We start from the raw sequence: 26,629 nt of genomic DNA on the forward strand, positions 1-26,629 counted from the left end.
GAACGAAAAGCGTGACACTTAGTGGTCCTTTCGAGTCACGAAGAAGTTCTGACATTTATGTGGCAAGAAAATAGAAAAAAATAAGCAGCGAAATAAGAACGATGATTAAGAAACCAAGCACATTACTTCCGAATTTTGTTTACTCAAAAAGTACGTGCACCGAAAGATCGACAGTAGTAAATTTACTATACATTCAGTGATCGCGCACAATCTAAGGAAAAGTTGCACCCTTTGGCTGTCCCCCAAGCAAAAATCCTCATCTATCTTGCGTTCCTTTCATCTCTTTACTGCAGCGCGGTCGGTAATATCAGGTGACCAATGGCATGCGCCTATCAGCGTGACGTACCGTTCCTGACAGGAAAGTAGTGAGCGCAGGGCGATAAAAAAAGGATGTGTGCGAAATATGTGACCATTATTGTTGGGTGACAAGATAAGCCCTAAAGGTTGTTTACTTTTTTTTTTTTTTTTTTTTTTTTTTTGAGAATACAGCTTGATTGAGCGCGTCAATGGCTATGGTTGACTTTCCTTTCTTCTTTTTTGTGAGTGCTTTGAATTTTTTTTTTAATCTCAAAATCAGACTTAGAGTTGAGTTTCCTATTACAAAATCAGCAGCGCATGTTTTGTATAAGAATTAAAGAAACTGCATTCGAGTTTGTTCGAAAGCGACTTCATCCTTTCCGTGTGCAGTTTCGGAAGCACAGCGCAAAGAGTTCAGCCGCTGCCGTAACGGCGACAACAAAAGGTAGGCAATTCTCTCCGTAGTTTGAACCTGCTGACCGATGTTTCGGGAGCTACATGGCCTTCGTCACAACTACTTCTATTTGGCTCCGCAAGCTTTCATGTATAGGTAACGCCCACACGTATGGTACACGCGCTGCCCGTTATTGAAAGGGGGTGCGCTGTTGAACGATGACGCTCGTTGGTGCGGTATAGTGTGGTACAAAACCAAAAAGGATGAAAACTTCAAGGGCGTGCGTCCTTCCGAGAAGAGGACGCGTGTCGCCATGGCGAACGCTGCTGCGCAAGACCGGCGAGCACGAGTGACAGCGCGCAAACTTTCTGTACATACTCGCCACAGTTAGAAGAAAATCTCCCGCCTACGCTCGGATTTCCTAAGAGAAGGAGCCCGTCTCGAATGTTAGTGAAGCAACCGCAGCAATAAGAGAAAGGGGGAAGACAGGACGAGTGCAGGCAATCGATCATTCTCACGAGCGCCGAAGATGCCTGCGCGCCTTCCCTTTCCGGACCCGGCGCACGTTTTCTCGAGATCAGGACGGTAGTAATGCTTTACAGGAAAGACACGAAGACGCCACGTGCCACATCTGTCCTGAATTCAAGCAATCCGCTAGGCCCATTCAAGGAGTTCATGGTTAGGCTCGCAACTACTCTCAGGATCACGAAACTTCGCGAAGAAATAGAATAAATGGAATAGATAGGTGCGCCGAACTATACGAGAAGCGATGAAGTCGACGTGGTGGCCTGAAGAATCATCGTGCGGCTCCGGAGTCTCCTTCGGCGTTTTCCGTAGACAGTTTGTGTACACTCTCTCAGAGCGTCTCCCTTTTTCTGGAACGCAAACCTCGCCCTCGCCTTCATTCTTTGCAGCATTAGGCCAGTGAAACACGTTCCTCAATAAAACGTTTATTCGATTAATGCGGGTAATACCTCGTAGCTGCTTGGAAGGAAGGTAAGGGGAAGAGTGGATGCTAAGTGGCGGTGAATAAAAGTGACGTTGAAGTTAGACGGGTAGAGTATTATTTCGAAATTTTATTGCCATTTAGTTCGCAGTAAAATTTCGGAAGAATTACAGTCTAGCTTGTCTAGTGTTGCTTTTCAATGCTCTTTACATACATACATACATACATACATACATACATACATACATACATACATACATACATACATACATACATACATACATACATACATGCATGCATGCATGCATACATACATACATACATACATACATACATACATACATACATACATACATACATACATACATACATGCATGCATGCATGCATGCATGCATACATACATACATACATACATACATACATACATACATACATACATACATACATACATACATACATACATACATACATACATACATACATACATACATACATACATACATACATACATACATACATACATACATACATACATACATACATACATACATACATACATACATACATACATACATACATGCGTACATAGAAATACAGAAGTAAACGCGCATGTGAAGCGATTCATTGACATTTCGGCCGAAACGTACATGCGTTAAATTAATTCATTTAAACGGTAAACTATCCTTTCAATTTACCCCGCGGAGATTACTAGCGGGGATAACGAAGTTCGAAGTTTTCTTTCTTTAATTTGGCGCCAAAATAGCAACACTGGGACGTAAGTGTGACTACACGGATTGCAATGTAATTTCTCACATCTGGAGCCGTTTTAGCGCAGGTAGAAGTTGTCGAAACTTGCTACGTTTATTTTTTGGTTCCTTTAGAATGCAGTGAGACCCCTTTTTTTCTCGATAAACAATTAACTATAGACCTGAACAGACGGCTATGGCGGCCGCATTTCGATGGGGGTGAAATGCGAAAACACCCGTGTACTTAGATTTAGGTGCACGTTAAAGAACCCCAGGTGGTCCAAATTTCCGGAGTCCCCCACTACGGCGTGCCTCATAATCAGAACCGGTTTTGGCACGTAAAACCCCATAATTTAGACCTGAACAGTCGCTGTCAATACCAATCCTTATCTCGAAGTATGAACTTTTTGGCACTGCGGATGCGTATTCTGTAACTACAACTTAAGTGAATATTCCCATTTAGTGCCTCTTTGAAATAGCATCAGGACAGTCATTTCGTGGAAGTGCTGCCGGAAAGCGTTCAAGATACGTGGCGCACTTCATTTTACTCTGGTGTTGGAAAGCTGCGGCTTGTACATGCTTACGACGACGATCGTGTCTTTCTTCTGTTGATGCTTATCTTGCTTGTACAGGTGATCTCTGCACTCCGATCAACATTGGGTGATCTTGAACTTGGGGGGTGTAACTTCACTAAAAATGTATACCCCCAGATTGGTTAAAATTGGTAGACTGTACTTCTATTAGAAGGAACCTCCTTTTACTACATTGCAGCGTACCGGTTCGAAAAATTCTAACTAGAATGTGTTCATTATTGTTTAAGAACACACACACGCACGCACGCAGCCGGACTCGCTTTCTGTTCCATTGCTGCCAGAGAGCTCCCAGGTTAACTTCGCTCCTTGGGTTTGTCTGTTTATTTCGGGGGTGCTTATATAGTGGGCGTCGGTCTCTCGCATCTGCTGCTGAGATACAGCGCGCTTATTCTGAGATCGGCGCCGTCCACCCTGAATGAATTGGTTGCCAGGAGCTTTGACAGCGAAACTAGGATTGAAAAAAAAAAAAAAAAAGAATTATTTTGCCTTGGCTCGGATCGCCGCCCACACATTGTCTCTGAACGGCACTCATTGTGAAATTGCAGTACTCGACGTCACGGCGGTAATGAGGCAATGGAGGACGACCGCTCGTCCTGGTCTGTTTTGTGTTTGTTTGCGCATTATTTCGTACACGGCGGGTTCCGATCCCACGTCCGCCGTTGCAGTTCATATTGGACGCGGCTGCACCAAACGCTGCGCATCTGTTACGTTACACTCTTTTCCCCTTTTAAGGGTGTAAATTATTTTAGCAGTGTACACAGGTCGCTCAGAGCTAGCTATAGTATGCCGGCTGCATTCGCACAGTTGCGTTATTCGCACGGCGCGGACACAACGTCCAAGCATAAACTTCGCAAATGAGCAGCTCATTAAGAGACACGTGTTTCCGGACTTCCCCTTCAAGAACTGGGGCTTTGTAAATGTGTCAGAAATGTCAAGACGTTCGTTATCCGAGGCAAACCCTTGAACGTATATTCTTTGTCTCCATATTGCGACAGGCGTCTGCGCTGTAGCTTTCCCTACTTAATAACAGATCGTTGATGACAGATCAATTTTGCAATGAACAGCTTTGGCATGACGACCTCACGAGCCCTTGCAGCAGGAGTGAGAAGGCGCTAAGATTGTTAAGACTAACAGTTGTTAACTATTGTATAGTTCTAGTTGTTAACAAGAACTTGTACATTTTCCCGCGCCTGCATTTCATTTCTTTGCGATGTGATCACGAATTTAAAGCTCTTGAAACACGCTGTCGCACTGACGTTTTCCCCAAATCAGTTTTTCCCGCTTACTTCAACGCACTGGAATAAGCTTCCTAAGAGTATTGTTCAATGTAACACGTGCTCCGAGTTTCAGTCGTTTTTATCGTCTAACCTGTCCTGGGGGCATATCATTGCGCTTCGCGCGATAAATCATTCTTTCCTTTTCTGTGATGTGAATGCGACTGTCTGCCCGTTGCTACGCTTTTTCATCACTTTTTTTTTTCTCTTTCTTTCGTTTTTTTTTTTTTTTTTTGCGTTTGTACCTTGCTGTCTGATGTTTGAATCAGCTAATTTTTTTATTGTTTTTTTCTTTCGCTACAAATGGCCTCCATGCAATAATGCCATTGTGGCGCTGCAGGTACCTGTATAAATAAATAAATGTAAAATCGTGTGCTGTGCTGAGAACGGCTGTGACCGTGTGTATGTCTGTGGTGTCTCTATCTATACATCTTTCTTTTTTTTTTCCCTACCTCCCCCAGTTCCGTACCCATAATGTAAGGTAGCAAACCGGATTTTCTGATCTGCTTGACCTCCCTGCCTTTCGCCTCCCCCCCCCCCTCCCCCCTTTCTACCGTTTCACGTCATCAAAATGTCGGCCGCCAATCTTCGATGTCGTTTTTCAATAGAGCGCGTATTTTTGAGATATCGGACATCGATCTCGTTCTCAAATCGTGGCGCAGCCGGCACTAGCGACGGCGGGACTTGTAGGACTTGTGATTTGCCGGAACGGGTATATTGGCTTTTTCACTAAACTATAGAATGTCGACTCACGCGCACATTGATCGAATTTACGGGGGTTTAAATTCGCGGCGTGACTTGCACTTCCAGTTGAGTAACGACTAATAAGTCGGCTTAAAGACCAGTTCCGACAAGCAGCATCTCGTAATTTAGAAAATATTTATGCCTGGAACAATGGCCGCCTTCGATTTCGTGACACAAACACGATTTGTAAAGTCGATAATGTCTTGCTGCTTGCCCACTCCTGTATTCCTATAGAAAAACAAGAATGTCTATGGTTTGCGTAACTCCGATGGCTTCGTTCGCGATAATTATTCTACAGCGAAGCTGGTAGCCTCTAGTTGGTCGGGAATTTTCGTGTCCGCGTACGCGACCTTCGCTCATACAAAAATGTGGGCGGATCCCGGAGACAGTGCAAAGAAGCGGGAAGCGCACAGTGTGCTGCTTCTCCAAGAGGCATCACATGACGCCATCAGATGACATCATGACTTGACGAAGACGTCAACACGTTACGTAACGTTTAACGTGATGAAGTCATCACGCGACCTTTGGTGTGATCGCGTCATCACGTGACCTCTGACGTGCGACGTAATCGCGTTACGTCATCATGGGCAGATCCCGGAGACAGCGCAAAGAAGCGGGAAGTGCGCAGTGTGCTGCTTCTGCAAGAGGTATCACAAGACGTTATCAGGTGACATCATCACTTGACGATGACTGTATCGCGTGACGTCACGTTTGACGTGCTGATGTCATCCGGCGATATCGTGACGCGACGACGCCGTTATCACGTAACTGTCGACGTGATGACGTAATCACGTTTCGTCATCCAGACATGACGTCACCACATGGTCACATGGGTTTTGGTACCATCGGATGTTAATGCCAGCGTTTTTGCTTCATGGGCCATATAATGATTTCGTATTTAGAAAGAATATCCCCTCAGCAGTTGTAGTGGCGGTTTTCCACAGCTTGTCTGGACATACACTTTCGCAGGGCCGGCATGGCGAGCCATTTTTTTCGCTACATAGCTGTCAAAACGCCTACTGCGGTGCACTAAGCGCAAACAAGTGACGGGATATAATCATTTACACTTCCAGCGCAAATGGCTTTCTGCCAACTATCTGCAAGTCTGGCTTTCGTTTTTATACCAACGTAATGAAAAGTGTACAATCATTTCATTCTACCGGTGCTAACATATGGGGCAGAAACTTGGAGGTTAACAAAGAAGCTCGATAACAAGTTAAGGACCCACAAAGAGCGATGGAACGAAAAATGTTAGGCCTAACATTTAAGAGGCAGGAAGACAGGAAGAGAGCGGTGTGGATCAGAGAACAAACGGGGATAGCCAATATTCTAGTTGATATTAAGCGGGGAAAATGGAACTGGGCAGGCCATGTAATGCGTAGGATGGATAACCGGTAGACCATTAGAGTTACAGAATGGATACTAAGAGGAGGAGGGGGAGGAGGAGAGACAGAGAAGGCAGGGATGTTAATCAGAAATGCGTCTGGTTGGCTACCCTACTCTGGGGGACGGGAAAGAGAGAAGGGAAGCACAGTCGAGGACGGCAGAAAACTAGGTGGGGTGAAAGTTAGGAAATTTGCAGGCGCAAGTTGGAATCAGCTAGCGCAAGACAAGGGAAGTTGGAGATCACAGGGAGAGGCCTTCGTCCTGCAGTGGACATAAAGGCTGATGATGATGCATGAAAACACACTAAAGCTTGGGTCCCATATTAAATCTGCATGCAGTTTATACACGCCAGCAACAACGACGGGCTAATTTCAACATGAGGGATAGAGAAACGTATAATTGTTGCAAATAAACCAAGCTGTCCATGCAGGGACGTAAACATGACAAACGTAATCTGCTGCCTTCCCTTCAAGTACACATAATTTAAACCTAGCAGTCACGCTTCAGATGGCTAACAAGCACAGCTCTCTTAAAAAAAAAAATAATAATAATAACGAAGAGAAGCATATTCAGTGTCCACACCAACTTCGCCGAGTTCCGGGTTATACGAACGAAACAAAACTGCTAAGCTGTGAGGGTGTGTCCAAGATTAGTTGACGGCAAACAGCGCGCGCAAAGCAAGGCCACCTGCGGAAGCCGCCATCATTATCATTACCCACGAGCAGAAATGCAGCGCTAAATCGGGCTAGATAAGCCGACGTGGCCTGTCTGTCTTTGTGCGTACCGGCTGCATGCCTGCGCCTTAACGGTATATCCGTCGAGACGTGCTGGCGCAGAGCCGAGGTCTCGTCGGCTAGCTTCGTCTCGATGCGCGCTATTCGCGCAGCAGCGACCTCAGCATGCACTGCAGCGCGTCGCTCACGGGGGCTTCTGCTACTATAGCTACTGTGCATGTAGCATTGCGCGGAAAAAAAAAAAAAAAAATGCGCGACGTATACGAGGCGCGGCATCTCCGCTGAGCGTGCGGAGGTCACGGGAGGCAAGGGCGCGCCGTGTCTTCCTCCAAGGACAGTTTATTCCAGCAATAGACAGGATGAGAATCACCGCTTTTATTCGAACATCGCGCCGTGAATTGTTCACTGCGCGGCCAGAGTTCGCGGCAGTGACAGGAGAACGGCGCTTTTCTGTTGACGATCAAGAGCCCGGCACGAAAGGCAATGCGGAAAACACGAGTGGGGTGCACTGCGGGGTCAAGTGAAATGACGCCCACAAGGTCTTGGTACACGCATGCTTAATACGTGTCTTATTAAAGGAAATATATAACGAGCAACACTAAATCTGTCTTTAGAGTGGCAGATTATTCTTTTTAAACTGTATTTTCATACATATGGGGAAATAAATTATGCTTTGCATATATATATATATATATATATATATATATATATATATATATATAAGAAGAAAAAAAGGCAATATGCTGAGAAATCGGAGGCCGAACTTATCTCTTTCTACCTTCGTGCCGAAACCGCAGCGCCTTTACGCCAGCACTACAGTATGACGTAACGGATGTCGAAGGATATCGAACTCTACCCTGAAACGAAGGCTGCTAACACGTTGCATTGAGCGCGTTGGTTTGCCATCTAGTAGACTCTATAGTTTGCCGTGACTATAGTCACTGTAAAGAATTTCCAGTGATTCAAGCCACGATGCGATACCAGCGTTAGGGGACAGAGACGCGGCGCGGTGTCTGTCTGTCAGGGCCGTGTCGGGCGACCCCGTTTCTCGGGCGGTCATTTGTCAGTGGCAAAATTCAGCGTCACGCGCGCACTTTGCGGCGAACCACTGCGCCATGATTCGGTCCGCTTCGGTCATGTTGGCGGCCTCCGGCGCACTGCTGGTGTCGACACGCGGCACGAGCCTGGCGAACTGCTTCCTGTGCAGGTGCTCCCAGAGGGCGTCCCTGAACGCCCGCTTGTGCGCCGTCGACAGGCAGGTGGGGGCACACAGCGACGCGGGCAGCTCGCACCGATGCTCCAGCTGCACCTGTGGCACACAACACGTGCCTTGTGACATGGGTGCGAGGTATACCGCCCCGCTCTTTACTAAATTAGCCTGCTTAAAAAAAGAAAAATAACTCTAATAACGAAACCTTCGTGATTACACATGTACCGGTGTATATATACGACCGTGTACGAAGGGAAACGCATATCCCCGCGCTTCGATCTGTACGTGCCTGTACGTGTGTGACACTACAGTGTAATATGTCATCCTGGAAAACAAGCAACAGCTTCGCCTACAAGCTGAGCGAAAAGTGGAGATCGAAACGCGACAGTCGAGTACTCTTGATTTCGCAGGTATAGTCGTTAAATTATAATTCTATATTCGAGCCATATGCACGCAAGACTATATACTTTGTTTTGGCCACTTAATTGCGTTTCGCCATATCAGAGAAATGTGGCCGCCATATTTCAGACAGGGCGGAAAAGGACGTGTTTTTTTTACTCGTATTGCGCAGCTATACTGCACAGTGACCACACCGACGAATGCATTCTGCTCCGCTTCTGTGCCACGTGCGAGTAGTTACGGAAAGCTGATGGTTGCACGCCTTCCGGATAACACCGTACTGAACTGTCACACGTACAGTACACGCGACGAGGGAAATATGTTGGAGGCGCATCACGTGCAGGGGCGTAGCCAAGGGGGAGGGAGAGGAGGGCACACGATCTCTCCCTTACCCGGAAATTCTTGCGTACCAGGGATTTATGCATGGGATAAAATACAATAAAGGTGGATTCACACGACCGGACGGAGGAGGATGGCGTATCACGTGACGCGCGCGTCATCAAAACGTGCCGCCCTCGCCTAGTCCGTGCTCCTCCGCTCGCGGTCCGGATTGAAAATGCTCGCCGGTATTTCCATCCGTCCGTTTGGCGGTCGTCTGACCTCAATTTAGCGTAGTCAGCGTCAAATCTGTCGACATCGGACGCATTGGCGTGTCTACGATGGCGTGTTATCGGCTTGGAGCCACGTGTGATTTCGTTGTGCAGCAGTGACCGCGCGTATTTTGTTGTGATGCAGCGGGAAAGCCGAGTCGTGGTTGCGCGCGCATTTCTATTTACTCAGACCGCGCAGCCTGCGTGACTTCAACATGAGTGAGGTGCACAAGAAAACGCTAAGTGACGATGCAAAGGTCACTCTTTTGGTTCTTGTTGAGAGATTCACAGCACTATGGCATATAGGGCACGCCGAGTATGCAAACGCGCAGCTGCTAATAAACGTTGGAGTCGAGAGTAAGCGCGCGGATTCCGCAAACGGCGGTCCGGCTGTGCGAATGCGACACTTGAATCCGGCTGCGCCGGATTCAAGTGATGACGTCACTGTTTGTCCGCGGAGCAGGCGGGATTTTGCCCTCGCGTGTGTATCCACCTTAAGCGATTACACTCACCGCACCGGCCCTCTACCCCGGTCAAGTGCCCCCCCCCCCCCCCCCTACCCCCATGCCCCTCCCCGGCAAAAAATAAACGGCTACGCCACTGCGCACGTGATTGCTGCATGAATCGCAACTGTACCGGGCAGTGCGCCGGCATCACCGATGCGGCTCGGTCCAGGAATCGCCAGGCGGCGGCGTTGGCGGACTGCGACGCCCCGAGTCCCACCAGGCTGAACAGGCTGAAGAGGAGCTGCTCGTAGAAGGGCCCGTTGGCCGCAAAGTGCGCCGAGCTCAGGTTGGGTGACATGTTCGCCTCGAGCAGGTGCACGCCCAGGGCCTCGTCCAACACGAAGTCGAATCGCACAAGCTCGAAGAAGCGGCCCGCGCGAGGCCAGCGCGTTGCCGCTCGCCGCATCGCCTCGGCCTTGCGCGTGTACACGGACGCCACGACCCGCTCCACTTCCGCCCACAGGGCGCCGCTATCTACGTCCCTGCGTGGCAGTTCGGGAAACAACATTATTCTAAATGCACGGCTTAACACACTCGAATGAGCAGTGCAAGATGACGGGACAACAGAACAAAAGGATATTCAGTCGAACCCTGATATTTCGAATCTGAAGGGGATCACAAGAAAGTTCGGTATATATGTAATTCGATATATAAAATAAAATAAAAATTATGCAAAAAATTTTCAAGGGGATTTTACTGCTGTTCGCTATACACAATAGTTCGTTATATGTGTTCCGGGTACCACTGTATAGGTGATGGGTTCGTAACACGGCAGCCTCGATCATTCTAATGGTGGCGCAGTGAAAAAGCGATCAAGTACCTTTGTTAAGGTACTATGGAAGCAACCATCGAGCACTATTGCTGTTCATCGCCGAAACTGGCCTACATTGTTATATTTAATGGTTTATGCCGTTGGGCGAACTTTCGAGAAAAAAAAAGTGTAATAACCCCAGATCACAGAATGCAGGGCTCCGGATATTAATCCGGAGCCTTCCATTGTAAAGTTCCTAGCACGTACTGTATCACATTGTGCCGGATTTGAGATTTCAGGTGAACTTATCGCTGTATTAGTGTATTCGTAGAGCGCAGTTACCTGCTTTATTATTAATAACCCGGTCCAGTTAACCCCTCACCAGCACCTAACATAAACGTAATATCACGAATCAAGAGCTTAATTACAGTGGTCGAAACGCCTTATTCCGTTCTCTCCTGTGTTTACACGACACAAAGACGTGAAGGCGCGTGTACCGTTCAAAAAAAAAAGCACATACAGAGATTCTCACGTGCGGTACATTGGAATTCCCGTAAAAAGATATTACTGGAAAAGGCCACAAAGATGTAAAAAACGCAGAAGCGGCAGAAATATACATAAATTGAAATGCAATGAGAAGCGAGTCTGCTGAATGTTGTTAAATAAAACCTTAATTTTTGTGAAATGCGCGCAGAACCAACCGGCCGACCAAGTGCTTATTCAATAAGCAAGCAATTAAATGAATACAATTAGTGCGAAATGTATTCCGTGTAATTACAGAGACAATAATATCGTACAGTTGCGTGCGCAGGTAGACGTCCAGGCTGGCCTTCATGCTGAGCTGTGAGCCAACGTAGTAGCGGGCAAGCGACGGCATGTCCCAGATAGGTGTGTAGTCGTCGCCGACCACGTACGAGTCCAGATCAGAGGCGTTGAACTGAAGTGTGTTGTACGGGCGAGCACAGAAGCGTAGCAGCACGTCACCTCTGTACACGTACACACGCATGGGCTCCAGAGATGTCATGGCAACGTAGACGCCGATGTCGAACTTCTTGCCGTCGATCAGCAGCGGGTTCGCGATCAGCTCTTGCACGAACGTCTCTTCTTCGTCGGCAGCAGCTGCGACTTCGCCGGGGTCGACCACGTGTATCCCCCGATGGTCTCGGTTCTTCTGTACCCACATGGCAGAAGGTCGCTCCTCAGCGTTCCGCAAAAACTCTGCCGTCTGCGCTGGAAGTTTGAACGTTAGAGGCAGCTGTCGGATGGACCTATCCATGGAGAGGCTGCCTTTGTTGGTGATGTAACCCGAGCCCGGGAAGTGATTGACAACCTGGCCGGGCTTCAATTCGCGCATGTCACTGGCTAATTCCGTAAACGGATAGTCGTGCGACCACAGCACCGACCATCCGTCCGCGCGTCCCCCGATCCGGTATCCGTAGCGCCGAAACGATTCAATGACATGTCGCAAGTGGCTTTGGTCTGAACCTTTGCTATAGACCCAGACGACGGGCTTGGAATCATCTGTTTTCGTTGTTGCATTGAGAGATACCAGCAGAATGTTATTGTTTACGCATAATCGGCGCACCTCGTAAAGTCCAGCAATTAAAAGAACCAGTAACGAGACTACGACGACTGAGTAAGGTATCGGCGTGCTTGAATACACTGTAGCAGATTTCAACGTTTGAGGTGCGGAGGGGGCTGACGCTACTCGCTTCTTTTCGCTCGCGTGCGGTTCGAAATCTCCCAGACCCATACTTGCGCATTGATACTTTCGCGCGACCCAGCCGGGGCTTGCGCGCTGAGCCCGTGTGCGGTTGCCGTGGTTGCTGCGTCAACACAAGATTGCCTTGGATTGGATTGGCGTCGAATCAAATCTTGCAAGTGTTGATAACAAATCAATTTAACGCGTAATAATGTTAAATGTAAGCCTATAATAGTTAAAAAATCACACCTATACTATATTTTTGTCTAATTACGCCAATACAACCAAAAACTAGCATACTTCGTCTTCCCATTTTTAGCGTATTTTCTCGTGCTGCGTGCTGCTCGTTCAGCTCGTTGCTCAAGATGGCGGCGTCCATCCTCGCTGTGGGCTGGAGTGCAAATGCTTGATATATTTGAAGCTTCATACGTGATTATTTGTAACGTATATTGAAATGGCTTCGGAAGAAGAAGTACCTACAACCGCTGCATCCAGCCAAGCGAAATTTTTAAACTTGTACGATGACTCCAACAAGTATGCCGAGGTGAGGCTTCCTTTGCGGGCGAGCAACGACCGATGTCGCCAAGCGATCACGTTGGTCTGACAAAATTGTAGACGGTTTTGCTCGTGCTGCTTAAGCTGCTGCAATGAAATACCGCTACAATTTAAAATAGTTTCCAAGATGCCCTATGGAGAACACAAAAATAAACCCAGTTATGGCTCGCGGTTCGGCGCATGAAAAAGTGACAGCTGTAGCGAATAGCCAACTTCGCTAGAAACGTAAAAGCGAGCGCAACCGTCTTTCCTCTAGCGTTATGCTATACTGCGCACCGATCTTCAGTAGCTACGCTGGTTTGCAAAGGATGTAATTTCGCCTTTACGGTGTGCGTAACGAGAAAAGCACTATTGTCATGTCCACAAGACATCTCGTAAGCAATTGGAACAGAAAGCCTCACAACAATAAAGATGATGTAGCAAGTGCACGATATTTTGTGCGAATAGCTACACTTCAACACCCTGCTAGGGTGTCAACATGAGAAGGCAAGTTTTGTTACGCTGATGTTTTCGTTCATTAGTGGAAACTTTATTAGTTACGCGGACAAGATGCATCTCAAGAAAACATGTCAATTCAGAGTAATTGGTTCAGCCGTGGCAGGTAGTGCATTCATTAAAAACAGAACTTAAAACTGAATCCGTAAAACTGGAGCGGTAAACCATCAGGAGCTAGGCTGTTTGAATGCTTGAGATGCTTCATTGCATAACACTTGGCTGGTTCAAGATACAGTGGACTCTGGGTAAACGAAACTCGCTTAAATGGAAATGCCGGATAAACAGAACAATAGTATCAACTTTGGTTGGTCGCCCATAGGCTTAATGTTGACAAACTTCGGGTAAACGGAACCCATGTTTTTGTAAGCTCCTGTTAAATGGAACTTTAACCAGAATCATCATGTGGAACAGCAAAAGTGCGCCAAACATGTGTACTGGTGATGCTATAAAGAACGAAGAAAATGCAATCCATCAGGCAGCTGTGTGAAAGCTTATGCAAATTAAAGATTTGTAGCGGTGTTTTCATATGACGACTTCGCTATGATGATCCCTCTGCAGGAAGAAAGCACTACTGAGTAGGTAGGATTTTGCAGTCAGACTGCCAACTACTGCTTTGTTCACACTGTCAGGAATAAGAGACATCAGATGATGCCCTTGTTAACTGTTTTAACTGTTAGCTGTTTAACTATAATTGAGAGTATAATCAGTGAAATTATATGTGCATACTATGATTCCATTGATGACTGCATATCTATTACTGTTCCAGTGCGCATTACTGTTTTGGATCTGATGGTAAGAGATGCTGTTGAAAATGTGCAATGCTATCTTGAATGCAAGGACTGCACATATTTATCGTAAATTTTTTCGTGTATAAACAGAAGCATGTGCAAAAGAAGCTACAATATTAGAAGCAGAGTGCAATAATGTCCTTTTTTTTTTTTCACCACACTGTTATGAAACCAATCGTACATTTTTTAATAAAACAATTCTTGGTGGTTTTTGTGTCCTTCGCTTAAATGAAACTTTGGATAAACAGAATAAGTTATTCTGTGTTTCAAGTTACTGTTAAGCGGATTCTACTGTATTTAAATTCCCATCTTCTAAGCTTTAAAGTGATGAAGTGCAGGGAAGCTCAAATTTAACATCCGCTTACTAGCTAGTTCGTGGTTAAAATAGTGGTTAGGTGACATATTCGGTTACACTACAACTGGAAGTGTCGTTAATTACCTTATTATTTTCTGCATTCCTCGGCAGCACCTGCTCCGTTCTGTTGTACAAGCAACAAAAGCAGCTAATGACCTGCCTGGAGCTGGAGAAGATTTTGAGTACTTCAGCAGTTTTGCCAGTTTTCGTCAAGTTATGCTGGCAGAAGGGAAGAGTGTACTCAAGCTGTAAGTTTTAATATTTGATACTTGATTAATTAATACTTAATACTTGATTATTAGAATTAACCTTAATCTAGTTGGTTCTTGAGTTTTAGTTTTTCATAATTTTCCTCACTGCTGGTTTGATGACGTGGTTTGCCTTAAGGCTGAACTGTATTGGTGCGTTTGTGTTGATGAAAGGCAATTGCTACTTTCTTGAGCAGGTTACTTGTCATGGAAACTCCACTCAGATTGCATCAGATCTGGAAGAAGACCGTGATGAATGAATGAATTTTAGAAGACCTTGATGAAGAACAAGTCTTGTTGATTTCAGTGGCCATAGTATATAAGGGGTCCTGAAACACTTTTTGAACATAGTAAGAAAATGTTGCCAATCTGTTGTAGAGGCTGCTGTGAATATGTGCACCAATTATTACTGCACTGCATGCAGCATGGAATTTACAATTTCCTGTCAAATGCAACGAAAAATCGCATGCTCTCACTTCCACTATGTCGTCATGCAGCATCATCAAAAGCAGCTAGACCCACCAACGCTGTTGGCTGATTTCGTGATCGCAAGAGCATTCTCAGTAATACATAATTGGCAATTTTAGTTAAATAAATGAAAAATATATATATCTGTAATAACGAAAAGATAGGAAAATCATTTCATCATTGCACTGTGCGTTGCAGCGTCTGCTGCCTGTGGCCACCGAGATTCCAGTGGTGTGCTGCATAGTGTAGTCTACTGCAGTCGCCACGAGGTGCTGCAGCACTCAACTTTTGGCTTCTCCGCTGTGCAGCTTCCAGTGCACTAGTGGAGACAAAAAGAGAGAGAAAGCCGCTAATAGTTGAAGGATACGGAAAATTTTTCTGCCATGATATTCTTGAGACGACCTTTAATATTAAGTGATGCCATTCTGTGATTAGTTAGAAAAGTGTTTCAGGCCTCTTTAATGACCATTGAGACAGCATGTGGGACAGTTGTATAAGCACGTTAAAGCAGTACTTGGATAGAAAATTGTTTCGCCGAGAAGTGGTAGTGCAGGGACATTTAATTTATTTGTTATTTCTAAATTTTATATTGCCATCAAAACCAGTGGCATTGCAGTGGTGAATTGGGGACAACGATACCACTAATAATAAAGAGAATAAAAATTCAGTGAGTTATAAGAATTACCTCAAAGACCACATATGTGTTCAGTGTTGGCTAGCACATTACAAGAATGGTGGTTATCTCTGATAGCTGCTAGGTACGCTCAAAAGTAGTTATACATGATGTATGTTGTATGTTGAAAATATTTTTGTATTGCACACTTGCAATGCCTGCCTTATGACAGTGATAAACTAAATGTGACACATACTGTATTTGAGTAACACAAGAACAAGGTGAGAGCAGGAGCCAATGTTTCGACAAGTGGACTTGTCTTCTTTGGTACATACTGTATTTGTAAAATTTAGGATACAATTGGCTTCTTTTACCATGAAAGAAGGGTTCATGAGCCAGAAAAGACAGAAATGAAAATGGGTTGGCAATGCCACCTTGGAAGTTCCCGCGCCAAATCACAGTGATGTCATGGATTTTGACGTCATCTGCTTGGGCCTAGTTAATTGTTTATAAAAAAAGGACTGCATTGCATTCTAAAGGAGCCAAAGTCAAACCTAGCAAGTTTCAAGAAATTTCACCGAGCAACAATGGCAAATATGAGAAAATATTTCGAAATGCAAGACTGCATTTACTACTGGCACTGGGGTTTCGGTACAAAGTTGGAAAAATTGAAGTTGGATCTTCATTTTCTCTTTAATAATCAACCTATCACTGCGAGAAAATGAAAATACCGAGTTTTTAAAGAACACCTTATTGGTCTAAACTGATTTAGTCTCTTTCTTTAGTGTCCCTTTAAAACCCCAAATGAGTCATTGGTATTCTAATCATGAAATTGTATTGTGCTGTGACCTTGGAGGCTGAGCACATTGTTCAGAAAATTTTTTTTTGGCAATAAATATGATGCACTTGATTCCAGGATGTCTTCTCTGGCCAGTCACCAGGTTGGGAAAGGGAAGTTTGAAGGTCTTGACCTGGAGGAAAAGTTTGATCTTCTAGCTGACATCAATGACACTGTGCTGGAGAGAGTGGTATGGTCTGCGACTGCAGTTTCTTGTACCACCTGTCATTATATCTATAGTTGTGCAGTTAACAGGTGAACAATATAAAAGGTATGTCTTGAAAGTAATAAGACTATTGCCAGGAAACAAATTTATTTTAACGTACCAATACAAACACTTAAAAATCTTCAAAATATGCTCCTTAGGTGTCAGTACATCATTACCAGCATTTCTGCAAAGGTTGGTATGGCTCCTGATAGGCAGCAGTGGGAACATCCCTTAAAGCCTTCGTTGTGGCTGCTTTGACTTTGTTTATGGTCTCAAAATGATGTCCTTTCGAGACACGTTTGATCCGGGTGAACATTATAAGTCAACTGGGGCCAGACCAGGACTGTAGGGGGCTGCAGCACCCTTGCCACATCGTGCAAAAACGGGTGAACTCGAAAAGCTATACTTGAACAAACTACACACTTAAACAAACTATACTTAACAAGTGTGAAGTTTGGAAAGCACTTATAAGTTATTTTGATTTGGTACTAAAGTTGATCTTGAAATGCCTAAGCTGGCGTCATCGACATTATTATGATGTCATGATACGGAGCAAAATTTGCTGATGATGTGTAGCAATAATGCTAAGTATGATAACATTGCTCTTGAAAAAATAAATGAGAGTGCTGCATGCATTTTTTCCGACTGCATTTACATGTGGCAGCCGCAGCTATCGCAGGAACAAAGCGAGCTAGTGTATCATAACGTCATGATGCATCCACCTCTAGAATACTGAAAAGAAAGCTGGTTTGTAGAAACAAGCATTTAGGAAAATATTTTGGTTGCTCTGATGCGTGCCCATATTTTTTTAAATAGGATTTAAAGTGCCAGAAACTTCATTTAACACAAAAATATGACAAGTCAAAAATGTCATGTTGATACTTCTTTAAACACGAACTTCGCACTCCATGTCATCCATGCTGAAAACACCTGTGCTTCTAGGCTTCAAGATGGTCAATGTCAACCTTGCAATAGACCTCACTTAGTTCTTGCACTTGTCTTTTTTTTACGTGATAGCGTTAAAGGCCCCATGTCGCAGAAAATTTGTGGTGTAGAAACTCATCCCGAACCACCCCGACCACACAGGCCCTCCATTTGGCGCAAAGGATTAGTGAACAAAAATTGAATTTCTTAAAGTAAAATCCGTCAGGAAAATCATAAAGACTTAACTACAACCTACAGACATGATAGCGTCAGATTGTAATTCGAATACACGAGAAAAAAGCCTGATAAGCAGCCAGGGATATTTTAATGCTATCACGTTCCACTCTTAAAGGCGAAGCTTAAGCGCCCTCCAAATCTGATGGTGCGCGGCTCAAGCAAGCAACGCTCGCACAATTCTTTTGGACACGCGTGCGCCTCGGGGCAACAGCAAACAATTATTAAAGTAATAAAAAAAAAGTTCCTAGGGTCTTCACATTTTAATATATAACGACTTATGTTTCCCCTGGAAAATGTCTTCCCAGCAATGCACTTGTATTTAAAAGTGAAGCTGACTTTAAGGGGATCAGGGTAAGCTTGGTCTTTGTAAGCTGGCTTTCCCACCTGGTGTGTTGCAGTGAAGCCTACTCTTAAAGAAAAATGCGATGCGAACGGGGCTTTATAACGCTATCGCATTCCACTCCTAAAGGCAAAGCTTAAAAGTCCTCGAATTTATTTTTTTCTTTTTTTCTGGTAAGTGTTATAGTTTTCTCTAATGACTTTTGTTAGCTTTGGTGCAAAGACGAGGGTGAACGCAGCAGTTTTTGGGAAGAAGCTGCTACCACACTGTGTAGTGTTGCTGCTGGCATGACACTGCTGACATGACACACTGTGTAGTGCTAGTGATTGCTTTCACTGCACTAATGCAGGGCTATATTAGTTTTGTTTACTATGGCAACTTAAGCAAAATAGGTATTAGGTATGTGATTTTTTTTTGACTCAGGGTTCTTTTTGAAAACAATGCACGAAATTGTGCTGTTACACCTGCAGCTGTTAGTTTCTAATCCAACTTCGAACGTGCTGTACTTTTATCATTGATGCTGCACTATTATAGAGTCCCCATGACACATAACTTGCATGCTTTGTCATTTTATCTACAAGTTGCTAGCCTTGTTTTCAGACCAGGGAAGAATGCCTGCATGGCCTATTGTTCTTGCAAAAAAGCTTTGCAAACTTTGCATTTGCTAAGGGGGAATGAGAGGCAGAGCGGGTGGATGGGAAAGGGGATATCAGCCATTTTAAGCATGAATAATACGTGCCTTGAGACTGTTCCTGTTTTCCTTCTGCAGATAAATATACCACATTCAAAAATGGTCCCATTTTTTTCGTTCACTCTTAATTTGTGCATGTTGCACACATACAAAGTACAATACTCGATGCATGTTGTAAATAAATCTTGACTTGGCTTGGCTATTTGTGATGATAAGGAAACCTGTAACTTTGCAGGGAAACAACCTTGACGAGGCAGATGGAGTCAAGAAAAAGGCAGATGAGGTTGTCCTCGTGACTGTGAGTGCAAACAGGCCTATTCACACCAGCTGGAACAAGAAGGTAAGGTTCTTATTACCTGTTGGCTGCTGGCTCACCTGATAGTATATAGTATAGTTCAAACGCAGCGTGTAGTATCTAGTGAAAAGTGACTATCTGGATCTGGGCGAATGAGCAGACAGCGCCTTGTAATCGGAACATCTTGGTGATGGTTAGTGTTTTGATGATTGAGCATGTCAGCACAGCATTGACATCAATAATGGGTACTGATACTTTTCTACCTAAGGAAGGCATGTGAGATAAGTGTGCATGTGCACCCTCTCCTGCACCATCAGGTAAAAAGATGGCTTTTTTCTGGTTTTTCATGAGAAAAAGAACTAGTGCGTGCATGCTTGTTCTGGGCACACTTTAAAAGGCCGACATTGTTTGCTTCAGCGCTTGTCGTGCGGTATGTGTTTTTCTTTTATATTCTCATTTCAATCACTCTGTTTCATCTTATATTGCAGACAGTGCTGTCACAACAAACCCAAATAAGGGACATGGCTTGTCTGAGAATGCATTCTTGCCAACCTGTGAACATCAGAATTCGTAAATATACGACAGACATGACAAAAAGGAAAGAAGGGAGGGGGGGGAGATAGCACACATATAAGTTTACTCTGAGCACCCACCTTTTGTTGGATACACACATACTTTATTAACGATTAACTTTTAGATGCAGAACAAGCAGCACCAAACTTAGAACAGCAAATACTGACAAGATTGTTTCCTCAGTGGCTTCATCAGTGACACCGCTGCTCCAAATTTGACTGCTTGAGAACTTGTCTGAATAAACTAACTCGAGGCGTATACCTCTCTCTATACGGTGTAGCGGTGCAGGTAGCATTGCAACTTCTTTATTGCATGCATTTTGTTGAAGTCATGCATCTCCCCATCATTCAACAGCTTTAAAGCATTGTTGCGAACAGAATCTATTTTTCCTTAAACTTTATGCAGCCTTTGTAAAATTGTAGAACGAGCCAGAATTTGTAAACTTTACGAATAATTCGGGAGAGTTCGCGGGTATGGAAAATGGCTCAAAACAGGTGGTATGTGTAATCTGAAGAATCTGTTTCAAATACCTTTCATTTGAACTCGAAATATGCTTTTGCTCATTATATTTTCATACATGTTTGGGGGGATAGCTAACTTGTAGGGCAGGTTCTGTTGGAGACCAGTTGGCAGTAAGAACTGACTGTAAAGGGTATTGTGTCACTGGGCTTACTTGTGTGGCCTGGAGAGGTTAAGGGGGGACACTGCTAATTACATAATGTTCTTTATTTCCCCAACAATATTAATAAAACTCTCCAGTCTTATTTGTATTTTTGTGCTGATTTCAAATATGTACTTAGTTCTGGTGTAGGTCAATTAGTTCCTAAGATAATTAACATTTAATTTCCTTTGTTTGAGGCCGCAATTAAAAATGAATGGCCCAATAAAAAACTATTTGTAAGGCATGGTTAGATAGCATAAGGGGTAAGGAATGAAGTATAGGAAACACTTTTTTTGTGTGACCATTAATAGATACTTTACAGCCCATTGAATACAAGCCCACCAAATTTGGCAAACATATAGCACAATATGTAGCACAATAATTAATTTCTGAAATGAAAACTAAGAAATCTGCTTGCTATACTTCATAGAGTACACGTTAGACTTCATTCTGCAAAAAGAATTTCAGTTCTAACTGTTCTAGATCTTGAGATATCAAGGCCTCAATGTTGCATGGAGCCAAAAATTTGAGTTTTGAGAAAAGTGCAAAAAACGAACAGCACAAAGTTTAATGAAAATTAACAAATGTTTTACACATATTTACACAGGTACATTCCTAATAAGCACCAGAAATGTAGTCAAACTGCCTGCTGCTGTTCAAATGTCGTCTTTTCAGTGCCCCTTGAACACTGTCAGCCAAAGCATGCTTCCGAGCACATTCATTTTCCCTGCGTTCGTCCTTCTCAGCCATCCGTTTGTTGCTCATTGGGGTGGGGTTCAGGCTGAGCTCGTTTAGGATTGCTGCTGATGTCCTCCTGTTGCCTGCGTTGAATCGCATCACTGCCTCTGCCACAGCAGCTTCCACGGTGAATAGTGATGCATGGCGTTGCTTTGGTGCGAGTGACCAGATTATGGAATGTAAGCTCTCATTATTGTTTTGAGTTTTACCTCTCTGGCACCGCTCAAGGAGCTTCCTTTCCGAGAGGCGCTCATAGATTGGAAGCAACGCTTTGCACACATGAGGTGGCAAGTTATATCTGTGTTTGGGAGTAGTCTCACCTCGGGCTGCTGCTGCATTCTGCCGGCACCAAGAATCTGGGCCTGTTGGGCACAGACTGTGATCAGCGACTTCATCATTGGATGTAATGTGACAATATGTTGCCATCACAGCTTTGCGAATTGCCTCTACATTTCCTTTGTGCGATTTCAGTGCCCAACCATAGTAGGAGCTTAACTTCGTTATAAGGTCCCCTGTGAGCCTTCCTCTGCCACCAAGGTTCTCTGTCCCCTTGTGTTTTGTGATCAAGTTGCGCAGGGCTGTGCCCATACGCTTTTGTACGTGATTGACGCAATCTTCTTTTTCAATCTTTATGTACCCGTAGACATCAGCCTCTTGCAAAGCAAGAAAAGTGCGGCTGTCGCCATCGGATAACACTGTAGTGTAGCGAAGGCCATTCTTCTTGAGGGACCTCTCGAAAAGCAGAAGGCCTGCTTGTACCTCCATTTCTCCAGCCTTCTTGTCGGTGTTTTTTTTGCATAAATGGCTAGCCCTCCAAGCTGCGTACTCTGGGTCGTCCTTCTTTGGTCCCCGCTCACATCCAGCACAAAAATTGCTCAAAACAACATAATCTAGCACGAGGCCCGAGAAAAGTTCCACAACTGCACCTACCCCTATATGGGATGTGTGTCCACGCGTCATCCACGAACCATCAAAAGATACGGCGATGTTATTAACGTTTCCCAAGTTCAGTACACTGTATAGTTGCTGAACCGACTGGGCACTTTCGGTCATCACTTCTTCGGCCGCGCGAACTGCTGCAGGCGTCAATTTTTTTTTCACGTAGTTCTGCCACGTCTTGTTGTGGAGACCGCGTTTGGAAATGTTCATCACTGAAAAAACATCATTAAGCGCTGTCTGCTGGTTCCCAGTGCTCTGCATAGCACGCGCTGCTAGAACATTTACCACGAACGGGTTCACCATCTGATCGCCGCTTACGCGCGGCGAGCTCCACCCGGACGCGATGTCGCCACAGTTGGAGCACGAGAGAATAAGTTTAACAGCGAGGCCATATTCTCGCTCACCTTTCTTGAATGCAACGTCGCCGCTACCACACGTTGTGCACTTTGTAAACTTCAAAAGCTGGTTTTGCAAATCCAAACTGACGATCGTGAAGGCCGTCTCATCTGGCGCGCTGTCGACCACGCCGCTGTCACGATGAAAACAATCCGATTTCCGCTTCGTCGCTGCCATTGACGCGAGTTCCCGTAGTTTTTCCTCGGTTCTGATCCTCCTCTGCTCCACTTCGGAAGGCTGCAGCATCACCGTGTCACGGCAGACGCGGCCGCTGTCGGGTTCGCGAGCTGGCGTACACGCTGGACCCACGCCGTTGTCGCCAACTTCGATGCCTTGTCCACTCGATGTAGCGTCTCGATCTCCCTCGTCGCGTCCTGATGAAATGCGACGACCTTTAAAATTATCAACCATTGATTTCTTTCGCTTTTTGCCGAACTGGTTCCGCGAATGAAACTTCCGCGCTTACCCGGGCATTGTTCCGTGCTTATCAGTCGCCGCACGCGATTTTTCAAAATGGCGTCTCAACGCGACGGCGGCGCGCGGGGCCGGCCCGCCGGCTCGCCTAGCAGACGACACCAGCCGACTCCGCCAATCCGGTGGCGCGGTCTTCTCACGTGTGCTCGAGCAGCCAATAGGAAACAAATACTGTGCTTTTCTTTATTAGTTTATTTTACGTGAACCAATGGACGAAACTGAGCTGCAGTGGCGGGAAATTTAAGCAGGAAGACGGCTCTTTCAAACGAGACCAAGATGGCGGCGATATGCAGCGTGAAACGGCAGCTGCGCGATGGGAAGAAAGGGCCGCGTTGGGGTTAATTTTGGCCCGAATTCAGCCGGAACTCATCGTGAAAATTATTATTTTGGCTAAAATACTGATTCTAGAAACGAGAAACTTGGCGAATAGGTGGGAAAATAGCTGTAGATTTCGAAAATAACACTTCCAAAATCTTGATTTTTTCGCGATTTTTTGGTTCTAAAGATCCGTGTCCCCCCTTAATGATTGTCTGTAAAGGACAACAGGCCTGCTGTGGCGGCTTAGCGGCTGTGGCATTGCGCTGCTAAGCACAAGGTTGCGGGATCAAATCCCGGCCGCATTTTGATGGGAGTGAAGTGTAAAAACACCCGTGTGTCATGCATTGGGTGTAAGTTAAAGATTCCCATATGGTCAAAATTAATCTGCAGTTTCCCACTACGACGTGCCTCATAATCAGATGGTGGTTTTGGCACGTAAGACCCCAGAATCAAATTTTTAATGGACAACAGTGCAGCATAGAAAGGAAGCATAAGGAAGAGGGCTAGAGAGAGATTGGTCCGTTGCTCAGTGGCATGTGCTGTTACAGGACCCTTCCCGGGCAGCAAAGTTCCACCTGCTGGCGGCCAAGAACGTGACGCGGCCGCAGCTCACTTTTCGCGAAAAGGTGGACAACAGCAACACCCCCTTTGTTCCCATCCTTCGAGACAAGCCACACTCTCTGAAGCCCCTTGCCCTGTTGCCTGAGCGCACAGCTGATGGACAAGAATGGTGCGTCACTAACAGCTGTTCGCTTCATTGCGCAAAAGGCAGTAAGCAGAGAGGGGGAGATCAGTTACCCAGTGACCTGGGTTTTTAATTGAACTTTTAAAGATAATTTTGCACTTACTGCTTCTTCGTTTTCTGCAATATTGAACAGCACAGTGCCGCAGTACAGAGATGGAAGGAAAGGATGCACACAGTGTCATGTGTGTCCTTTTCTTCTGTTTCCGTCCTGTGTGCCACTGTTCAAAATTCAAGCTGATCAACCAACAAGACCGAATTCTTTCGTTATCATTGTTTTGACTCAAATTTCACAAAATCGCATGTTTTGGTTTACATTATTCACTGAAATGCTTGGCATCCTTGCTTGCCTAGTTCATCCGGAAAGAAGCGAAAAAGTAAACTACCACAATATGTATCAGACAAGCAAGTTGCTGCTAAGACAAGATCAGCTGCCTTTGGCAACAAAATTTGGACAGACAAGGCAAAGAACATGCAACATGTTTTATTGAACATTGGGCACCAAGAAAAAGAAATCTTGTTGCATAGTTTCAGGGAAGACAAAGCAGCAGTAATTACTATGTATATTTTTCCTTTTAAGTTTTTAAGATATTAATAGAGGTTGCAGAACAGTTTCATCTTTGCAGTTTGCAAAATGCTAATTTAGTTACGTAAAAAGAGTTAGGTACTTACTACCACTTGTCTTTATTGTTCAGAATGCATAGGAATAAACCACTTCTAGCTCAATTCAAATGGCATTGTAACATTCACCTGCTGACTTGCTTTGGGAAAGAATTTGTTCTGTTTTCTTGTGCTAGTAGGGCTTGTTAATCTTGGTGGCAGAATATACACATGCTGCATTTCAATTCCCATGTACCCACCTGTCGTGCATTTTATATTGTGATTTGCCCTTTGTGTAGGATACCTATTAGCATATAAGCCAGTAATTATACTGAATAAATGGTCATTTTGACTCCCTGTATTATTTATGAAAGGTATGTGCTTGCTTTTGTTTTTTAACTGTAAAAACAGTAAGGCAGTGCTCACTTTATTTCCGTACACAAGCTCGCCATTTTATCAGAGCGATCAAGTTCTTTTGCCATCTGTGAGTTTCATAATTCCAAGGGAATTTGAAAGCGAAGGCATGCCCTGAAATCAGTTAAAAATGTTTTACATAGTTTAAGGCACATAGTTAAAGCTGGAATCTTGATCTAGATAACCACATGAGATTAGAAGCTTTCTTATATACTATGATAAAGAATTGGGTGCACTGCATGAGTGCAGCCTCATTGGTAGAATGCCTTCTTTCTAGAATGCATGCCGCGGCATAACGAAAAGGGGTGGGTATCTGCTGAGTTGTTTGGTATCTGTTTGCCTCTTGCTGCTTGTATAGCCTTAACTCTTTTCATGCCATGGAAGAGTTGGTTTGGCCACGTGTTTCTGGTAGGCAGGGCCAAGGACGGGCTCAGCTCTTGGACGATGCTTTTTATTTTCTAGCAATGCCATGGAGGAGCTGGTTCTGTCTCATTGCTTTGTCGTACTTCTCGTAGGTAGCAGCACACAATTTGTGGGGTAGCGCAAACAAAACATGTTGGCGACTGGGGCCTTTAAAAATAATAGTCTACGAGGTGGCTATTGCACCTGCCATGGTGGCGCAGCGGCTACTGCATTCTGGGGTTGAGCAGGAGTTCACAGGTTTGACTCCCAGCTATGGCAGCCGCATTCGATGGAAACGGAATGCAAAAATACTCTGTGCTTAGATTAGGAGCACATTAAAAAAAAAAAAAGAAACAGGTGGTCAAAGTTAATTGGGAGCCAACAGCTAAGACATCTTTCATAGCCTGTGTGTTGTTTTGGGACATTAAAACTCATAATTTTAATTTTATGTGGCTGTTGTGCTGTTATGGTGAGTAAGGATTTATCCCAGCAGCCTAACATGCTAGCACTTACAATATATAATCTTACAATATATAATCTTACAGCTGTTCACTAAGTGTGAGTAATATGGTGCCATGCACACATCCCTGTGAAAGTGTGTGAAGGCTTGTGTCTGTCTCTTGTCCATTGCAGTTATGGCCATCCTTATGAGTGGGAGATAGATCACTTTGAGCCATCACCCGCACAGCTTCAGGCACCCACTGAAGAGGTGAGCAGAACCCCTATCACATGTTACACTTTTGATCTGCTAAATATGAGGTCTGCCTTGCCACTTGTACGAACTTTCACATTTACTTTTGCTTGGCTCCCTGCACCTGCAGTTTTTTTAACTGGCTGAGAAAATATGTAGGGCTTCACATTGTTAAACAGGGCCACATACCTAATTCAGACTTGCAGTATAGAGCATTTAAAACTCTCCAGCACTCTGGTTCGTTAATACTTCTTTTTAAAATCGTATTGTATGCACAACAGACAGAAACATGTCATGTTACCACATGTAGTGCTTTATCGCAACAAAGAAATCAGCGATGTGTCACATAGAAA

The 26,629-nt window shown here is 44.7% G+C and overlaps 2 protein-coding genes across 3 annotated transcripts in view; one reads left to right on the forward strand and one right to left on the reverse strand.

Annotated features, from left to right (window-relative positions):
- The window catches only part of LOC119446749 (exosome component 10-like), a 92,737-nt gene that overhangs the window by 24,098 nt on the left and 42,010 nt on the right, over nucleotides 1-26,629 (forward strand). Inside the window, exons 1-6 of one of the 2 annotated variants that reach the window (XM_037711281.2) lie at nucleotides 12,624-12,817; nucleotides 14,578-14,714; nucleotides 16,712-16,823; nucleotides 19,269-19,373; nucleotides 23,976-24,157; nucleotides 26,219-26,294. In XM_037711281.2, the coding sequence (XP_037567209.1) occupies nucleotides 12,728-12,817; nucleotides 14,578-14,714; nucleotides 16,712-16,823; nucleotides 19,269-19,373; nucleotides 23,976-24,157; nucleotides 26,219-26,294 (702 nt within the window). In that variant the 5' untranslated portion in view covers nucleotides 12,624-12,727. Of the gene's footprint in view, nucleotides 1-12,623; nucleotides 12,818-14,577; nucleotides 14,715-16,711; nucleotides 16,824-19,268; nucleotides 19,374-23,975; nucleotides 24,158-26,218; nucleotides 26,295-26,629 lie in introns of those variants that run through there. The other variant, XM_037711282.2, reaches the window with a different exon arrangement.
- Nucleotides 7,831-12,500, reverse strand: LOC119446751 (probable tubulin polyglutamylase ttll-15). The gene is made up of 3 exons (XM_037711287.2): nucleotides 11,369-12,500; nucleotides 9,951-10,302; nucleotides 7,831-8,424 (listed from the first exon to the last, which is right to left on the reverse strand). The coding sequence occupies exons 1-3, from the start codon at nucleotides 12,322-12,324 to the stop codon at nucleotides 8,179-8,181; spliced, it is 1,554 nt and encodes a 517-aa protein (XP_037567215.1). The 5' UTR covers nucleotides 12,325-12,500; the 3' UTR covers nucleotides 7,831-8,178.

Source organism: Dermacentor silvarum, chromosome 3, assembly GCF_013339745.2.
Source record: "Dermacentor silvarum isolate Dsil-2018 chromosome 3, BIME_Dsil_1.4, whole genome shotgun sequence".
In the NCBI taxonomy this organism is placed as follows: Eukaryota; Metazoa; Arthropoda; class Arachnida; order Ixodida; family Ixodidae; genus Dermacentor; species Dermacentor silvarum.

Coding starts and splice junctions, on each gene's coding strand:
- LOC119446751 (XM_037711287.2), bottom strand. CDS start 12,324: ATGGGTCTGGGAGATTTCGAACCGCACGCGAGCGAAAAGAAGCGAGTA. Junction 10,303..11,368: donor GTCTACCTGCGCACGCAACT/GTACGATATTAT, acceptor ACTGCCACGCAG/GGACGTAGATAGCGGCGCCC. Junction 8,425..9,950: donor TGATGCCGGCGCACTGCCCG/GTACAGTTGCGA, acceptor TGTGTGCCACAG/GTGCAGCTGGAGCATCGGTG.